Source organism: Etheostoma cragini, chromosome 12 (assembly GCF_013103735.1).
Source record: "Etheostoma cragini isolate CJK2018 chromosome 12, CSU_Ecrag_1.0, whole genome shotgun sequence".
NCBI classification, from domain to species: domain Eukaryota; kingdom Metazoa; phylum Chordata; class Actinopteri; order Perciformes; family Percidae; genus Etheostoma; species Etheostoma cragini.
This window is the reverse complement of record NC_048418.1, coordinates 3,264,875-3,272,738: the sequence shown is the minus strand read 5'-3', so window position 1 is coordinate 3,272,738 and position 7,864 is coordinate 3,264,875. Positions and strand designations below refer to the sequence as shown.

General features: G+C 41.8%; 1 protein-coding gene and 1 long non-coding RNA gene across 2 annotated transcripts in view; one reads left to right on the top strand and one right to left on the bottom strand.

The window, feature by feature from the left end:
* The window catches only part of xkr4 (XK related 4), a 14,548-nt gene extending 11,043 nt beyond the window's left edge, over positions 1–3,505 (top strand). Inside the window, exon 4 of the mRNA XM_034888536.1 lies at positions 220–3,505. Within this exon, the coding sequence (XP_034744427.1) occupies positions 220–820 (601 nt within the window). The 3' untranslated portion in view covers positions 821–3,505. The remainder of the gene's footprint in view (positions 1–219) is intronic.
* Positions 1–7,623, bottom strand: part of LOC117954668 — a 15,913-nt gene extending 8,290 nt beyond the window's left edge. The window contains exons 1-2 of the long non-coding RNA XR_004658859.1: positions 7,613–7,623; positions 5,028–5,032 (exon numbers count right to left, since the gene is read on the bottom strand). This is a non-coding gene — a long non-coding RNA (uncharacterized LOC117954668). The remainder of the gene's footprint in view (positions 1–5,027; positions 5,033–7,612) is intronic.
* Between the last annotated feature and the right edge of the window lie 241 nt (positions 7,624–7,864).

Genomic DNA, 7,864 nt, shown 5'->3' with positions numbered 1-7,864 from the left:
TTTGTTTCCAGTCTAGCTAGATCCGATGTGGTGGTGTAGTTTTTCTAGCTTAACTACTTGTTGCAACAGCATGTGAAAAAACTACAAAGTTTGCTAGGCCAAAAAGAATGTTAATCTCACATAAAAAAAAATTGACGCCGTTAAAATGGGTTTGTGTTACCGCTGGTAATAATGCGTTTAACTGACAGCACTAATTGTTGTCATTGTGTCTTTGCACAGGTGTCGGCTTTTCATCTATTACCTGGTGATTCTGGTGGAGAACACTGCTCTCAGTGCCCTGTGGTACCTCTACCGGTTGCCTCACACCACTGACGCTTTTGCGGTGCCAGCACTCTGCGTCATCTTCAGCAGTTTCCTCACCGGTGTGGTTTTCATGCTCATGTACTATGCCTTTTTTCATCCCAACGGGCCGCGATTTGGCCGCTCGCCGAGTGGCCAGGGTCTCGACCTAGACCCCACGGCTCAGTTCTCCACACTACCGTCTGAAGGTGCCACCAACTCTCTACGCTCCAACCGAGGTGCCACCTCAACCCTGGAGCGTGACACGAGCAAGTATTCCGAGCGGGACGGCTGCATGCCAGTTTTTCAGGTGCGACCCACAGTGCCATCCACGCCATCGTCTCGCGCTGCACGCCTCGAAGAGACCGTCATCAAAATCGACCTCTGTAGGAACCGCTATCCAGCCTGGGAGCGCCATGTCCTCGACCGAAGTATACGCAAGGCGATCCTGGCCATAGACTCCTCGTTGACTCCTCCACGGCTGCAGTACAAGGATGACGCTCTGGTGCAGGAGAGGTTGGAATATGAGACCACGTTATAGTTCCACCCTGCTCTCGGAACCCAGAAAGGGGTGCGACGGACAGAGGATTATCCTGCTATCACAACAAAACAGCAACAGGGACTGTGGCAATAAGAATTTGTTACTACCAACAATATCACTTTTCATCTCTCATTCCCTTCATTTCTTTTTCCATTCCTCTGCATCAGAGCCCACCCAGGAGCATTGAACCCTGGGTAGTATAACCCTGAGTAGTGATCGGAGGAGTAATTTGGCACAAGTCCAGTCAATGTCAGCGGATGTGTTTGGGTTCTTGGAAGGGTTGTTGCTGTTATTTTTTTACTTCCACTCATCAGGGAAATCCTGTCTGAAATGGACAAAATGCAACAGAGTGCTCCGACACTCTGCTCAGACCACATGAAAAGCTGGGTAAGGTTGGGAAAGTTAAAGATAAAATACTCCATCTAGACGAGTTTTAAGTCATCTGATATTCTACAATGACAATTACAACTACACTGAAATTCCCCTAAGGAAAAGAAACGAGAAACGTATTCATCCGTAGAAACTTCTAACTGACTGACTAATGTGCAGGTGACTTACCGTTTGGAAGTTCTGAAGATGTGATCCCATAGCAGCCACAGCTGGGTTGGTACTTCCATCAGTATCTACATGACGACACTCATTCACTCTTAGTGCCAAAAAAGGTTCCTTGGAAATGTCCTCCAGATACTGAGGAGAAACTCCTCATGCCAGGTTCAGACTACATGATATCCGCTCGGTCATGCTGCCAACCCGGCAGACGTTGAGGCGATGGTTAAGATTTGGAACGACAGTGGGCGCGACAGTTAATCATTTTATCCCGCATAGTGCGACAACTGACGCAGCATCTGGGACGCCACAAAATGTCTCGACAGAAGGATTAGCATGTTAGCATTTTTTTTGTTTTGCTTTCCAAGACGTGTTCCTCCATCTAGGCCTGTTTTTACATCGTCACGGTGTCTTTGTTCACCCGGAATCAATTTCTAACATTAGCCAAGGTCCTAAGGGGTATGGCTTTTGATGGTAATTGTCAGTTTTTATTTTCATTTAAGAAAAAAAAATACAATGTTTTATTATAAAAACAGGCGTGGTTTACTTCATAGGCTGTGAATTTGTGTTACTACATTATCACATAACAGCGATAAAACCCCAAAAAATGATCCTCTACAACTTTAATTTTATTGCAAAAGTAACACAGAAATACTTCTTTTTAAATCTGACTGAAAGAGACAATTATGTTGTTAATGGCAATTATTTCTGAGACAATTAATTGTAAAGTAAAATTTGGACTCTCCATCCTTATGTTCGTGACTCTGACCAATATCGCCAAGAAAAAGAGGAATGGTGTTGTCGGTTCTGCGGTTGGAACTGGCTTTTTTCCAACACGTGAGACAGCCAGCATCATACACACCGCCATTGTTCCTTTTCCTTCTTGTTCCTAGCCCCTTCCTGATGACATCACAGGCATTGTGAAAGACGGCATGCTTTGATTGGTCAGGGCACCCAAGTGTGGTCTGTCATGTCTCTGAGCCTAGTCCCGGCAATGATTCATGACTCGCTTAATCTGACACAGTGAGAATTGAAAAATATGGTGTAGTCTGAACCTGGTTATAGAAATGGCTGGGAACTCCAAAATGTTCTTCTCTGGCCTGGACATTTCCTTCCTCTTGGATAAGTATGGTCTACACTTTCAGACAGAAAGTGAACTACATGAAGACAGTGGTCAAAGTAGCATCTATACTCAGTGTTCTGTTTGGAATAAATCCACCAAACCTGGCAGGAAGGAAGGAAATGGAGCAAGAAAGAAGGGGTGAAAGCTGGACAGAAGCAACCTCACTGTCTTTTGTCCCATAAAGAAATAAGTCAAACTCCACAATGCCAAGAAAAAATCTTCCTGGCAGCTCAACGCAACTATTTGCAGTCCAGCCTCACAGTCCTGGCTGTGCAGCGATACTGATCTCTGCTTGTCTTTGGAGGCTAAAGTGAGAGAGAGAGAAGACAAAACGAGCAAAACGCCAGGCGGCAATGACAAGGGGGATTTATGCAGGACAGGATGACGCAGGAAATGTAAATGAGTCTAAGATGGAGAAGAGAAAAAGGCGGACAAGCAGCCGTCTCAGCCAAACTGAAACCAAGCACCAGGATGTACAGTTCTCTGATACAACATGCAGCATTTTTTACTTTAGAGATGATGTAGAGGGTACTGAAGTCATTGTCTGTGTTTTTGTGTGCGTGTGCGCGCGTGTGTGTGTGTGTGCAACATTTTGAGTTTAAATCTGCTTGTTCTTTGAAAAACACACAAGTCACCTCTTGAGGAATTTATTTTTCCAGCAGCTTTTAAACATCGTTGCACCAAGCCACACAGCACAAGTTACCATGGTGCTGGTAGCGTCCACTGGCTTTCATAGGAAATGCTAACAAAGTGATTTCTGAATAACAGTAATGCCACTATAAAAGCTTGATATCAGTCCACCGTTACCATACCACATATCATGGTCTGAGAAGGATAACTGATGAAATCCAGACATTTTCAGTGATGGGCCGTCAAATGCAGGAAAAAGACAAAACAACAACAATTGAACGTGGGAGCAAGTAGCAATTTTTTTTTTATTCCAACAGATATTGGTCCCTTTTAGTAAACTCAGCACAAGTCATGTCAAATCAAAGACGGCACAGTGGTTCTTCGTCGCTCGTTTCTCTCTCACTCTGTCATGTCAATCCTGTGTTTTTGCCACTTTTCCTCTGTGAGGACACTAACCCTTGAGTATTCTTGTACGCATATAGACAGACATACATCAGTAAAGAGTTTGCCTTTTACAATAAACCCGACAAAGGGAAAGAAACGAGGGAAGTACATTTGGATAAAATAGTGGATGGAGAGATTAGGGCAGCACGGATGGTAAACTGCAGAGAGAGCTGTAGGGGAGAAGATGATAGTGACAGCGAGCTGGACCATAGCTAAGCTTTGGCTCTGACCAAAGTCCTTTTTAAAGTATATTAAACATTATAGCCATCCTGCAATCCAGTTATTTTCAAGATTCTTCCCATTAATGTCCAAGTTCCATCACATCAAGCCAAGATCAGAAGCATGATATGGATGACCTGGATTAGACGGTACCTGATGATGATGATGATGATGATGAAAGAGGAAAATGTCTGCTGTACAGACAAGGTCTTAAACAACATAGAGACAGCGGTGCTAAAAAAAGGTTAAGGTTTGTGGTGGTGGTGGTGGTGGTGTCACCATCAGCACTGTTCTGCTGGAGACATTAAAATCATTCGAAAATGTCATTCCACGTTCGTTTTTCAAGAGACCTCGGCATGCTCATATGTCTTGTTTTTGTTCATCACTCAAAGATTTTCAGTTTACGGTCCAAGACGAGTGTCACATTCAAGAAGCTGAAATCAGAGAATTCTTTATTTATTTTATTTCTTCAAGAAATGACTCAACTCATTGCAGCTCTAAAACCACTATAAAGTCAAGGCTGTGCTTTTTGTGGCTTTTACAATTTAAAGTGTCTGCACAAAAGAAAGGTTTCAGGTTGTGGTTGATTTATGTCATAAGTTCAAAGTCTTTCTCTCTTTCTAATGATGGCATAAAGAGAGAAGAGCACACAACGAGTCAGAGAGATAATCATGGCACGAGACTGTAAACATGGTCATCCTGAACCAAACCAGCCCCGGGCGTACTGAGCTGTGCTGACCTCAGCTTTTCTTATGTTGTAAGAAGTCTAAATGCTCTCGCAGGTTAATGTCCAAAACTTAAATATATTGAGCATCGTATTCCTTTGGTTACAAATAAATGTCGCACTAAAGAAAGGATTGGTGCTTAGCCCACAGACTACAGAAAGAACCAGAGGGATGTGTTTCCATGATCCTCTTTTTGGGCAAAAAATTGGCATATTCCAGCTATTATTTGTGGGTTCCTCATATGTTAAATAACGTATGTTAGTTTTCAAGATTATTCTGTTTTGTTGATGTTCGCAAGTCCAAAATGTGATGCCTTGTAGTATCTTGAATGATTTGAACATATTTTTGTGCTCTGTTCATAAGCACAAAAATATGTTCTGTCAGAGACACACTTCCAAGGACCATACCATCGGTTTTGCATGGTTTAGTCACGTCCCAATGACTTTACGTCACAGCAAATCGTTTTCTAGTTTTCTAAGAAGGACATTATTTTTCATGCAATTTCAATGCGGTACAACACTATTGCTCAAACTGTGTGAGCGAGCATCATATATATTCATTTTACTGAATGCAAATATATCTGCATGTACAGTAGACAACATGACTTATCATTCCAAACTGTGCAGAAATGATGGGGAAACCAATGGAGGCCTGGAACTGTAGGCAAATTACTTTAAAAGCATCTAAAATATGGAAATGTTCCTATAAAATGTAAGTAACGTGTAGTTAGAGCTCAAATGTGCAAACACGGTGTTATGGTTCTTTAAGTTTGTTTTTATTTTTTTAAAGTCAGCTGTTTTTAACATGTTTCCAAGTGTCTTATTCTTTCATTTAACTTAAATACGTACTGTTTAGGCTTATTAATTTGCCTTGTTGCCACACTAGTCTGTGTGTGTGTGTGTGTGTGTGTGTGTGTGTGTGTGTGTGTGTGTGTGTGTGTGTGTGTGTGTGTGTGTGTGTGTGTGTGTGTGTGTGTGTGTGTGTGTGTGTGTGTGTGTGTGTGTGTGCGTGTTTGTGTGTGCGTGTTTGTGTGTGTGTGTGTGTGTGTGTTGTTTTCTGCACTGAGCAGTTTATAGAGAACATTGTTTGGTCAAAGGCCGCTTCAGGGTTGGTTTGTTTTTGATCAAATTGTTGTTGTTCTTTTGCCTTTTTCTTAATTTTGGTTGATTTACAAATGGTACATGTCAAATTCTGTCCAGAGGATTTGGGGAGTACTAGTAAATCTAGGCTGTATACATTGTAAAAAGCTGTTTGTTGCTCCAGCGGAAGCCGTGTGAACTTGGATAAATTGCCCCATGTGGTGTCACTGAAGACGACGAGTTTGACAGTAGAAGAAATCTGGAGGTACGGAGTCAGAGCGCTCGGTAGCGATCCAGACCTCTCTCACCTTTAGGCACCCCACTGCCTGCATTGTGGGTAAAAAAAAAAAAAAGCACAGCTTTTGGTAAGACACAAGACTGTTAGGCCCCATTATTATTTTGGCTCCTACTACGTGAGCGTAACAGTGTTTCCTGTGTTTCTGTACGACGGGTGATGTCAGACAGCCAATCACAGACATTCTTAGATCTTGGTAGAAGCATGCTGTGTGCTTATTGGCTCACTGACGCTGATGAGCTCTACACCTTAGACACTGAAACCGGAATGAAGAGGCATTATTAATACTCGATGCTTCAGAGGCAATTTGTCTGGTGCCTAAAAAGTCTTGAATCCGGTACCCGGCCCTATGTTTGAGTTCTGCCTGTTCAGGAAACCAAATCCACACCGAAGACAGAAACCGAAGCAATCATTTTCATTTTGTAATTAATAAATTGTTGCATTCATTGTATAACTTTACAATTAAAGGTGCTGAAGGCGGGATTTTGAATATCCAGGACTTAGCCCAAAAATGTGAACTTCTCAGTCACCCCTCCCCCTTTTTCTGCTAAAGCACAAAATGGTCTCCTAAGCCCCTCCCCCATAAGTAAGAAGGAATGCGTATGCATGAGCAGTGATTGACATGCAGTTGATTGACACCCCCTGGCCCTGATTGGTGCATCTGAACAGGGAGCTTTGGATTTTGGCAACTCAACCTACAGGCTCTAGGTGGCGCCAGAGGAGCCCGATTTTCTTTTTTTACCTGCTTCATCTAGTTCTACTCGAACATAGGGTCAGTTTCAGCAACTATGACAGAAGGTTAGTTTTATGAGGCTTACCTACTGCTGCTTCAATCTGCTGTAGCAGCAAGCAGATCTTTCTCCTATGGGATTGGCCTAATTGCCCAGCAGAGGTCCTTGTGGATTTATCTGCCAGCACTGGGATTGAGAAAAATCCGACATAATTTCACTTGACCTGTTTGTTTGATAAAATAAAAAAACAATAATAATAATATATAATAATTATATTATTATAATAAATATATAAATATATAAATAATTATATTATATAATAATAATAAAAAACAATAAGCAGACAGAATCCTCGTGGACTTTTGAGACAGTATGACTGAAGGTTGAAAAGCACATTTCTTCTCTGTAGCCTACAGTACGTAAATGCAGCCTCATGTTATTTGTACGGGATGTCATCCTATATAAGTTATTTTGCAGTGTCTCCCACATCCAGTGTAGCCTTTGTTTACTCATCACCATTTCATGGACTGGCATGATGTGATGTGTACTGATCTATACTGAACATAAAGCTACCTCAGTTTGTTTCATGGACCGTAACACCCTCCCCCTTTTCATCGGCAACACATGTTTTCTGTCACACAGGCAACGCATGGACTCAGCTCCCTGGACCTGTTTCTGTAAGGAACTCAATTAGATCAACAAAATACAATTCCCAAAACTGAAATGGAAAATTCTCTTAACAAATCATGTTCAGTGTACTCTAAAGGAAACACTGACATAATGATGTGCCAAACCTAAGTTGCAATCTTTTATTAAATGTACATTTTAATTATGGACTTGTTTTTTCTAGAAGACCATTTCCATGTTAATAAATTGGCCTAACTCACATTGCATTTACATTTTGGCAGTTAGTTTTAAACCTGTGAATACAAAATGGATTTATGCATTTTAATTTGTCACACATCATGCACGTGCATGGCTTCTCCGGACTCCCATGCACCTGTTTTTCAATCATCTGGCCCTTGGATTGAACATTTTGTCAGTAACGGAACGTTTATTTAAAAGAGACATTTCAGCAGAAGGAGTTTGGTCTGCCTTGAGATTTGTTTGATCTCACTGTTAAAGCCAAAATCAAGATGCTGTCATAAGGGGAATTTATGTTCCACAGGTGCTCAAGTCTAATTGGTCACTGTAGGAAGTGTATCATGAATAAGACACATCCCCAGACTCCCTCCATCACTCCATCCATAAC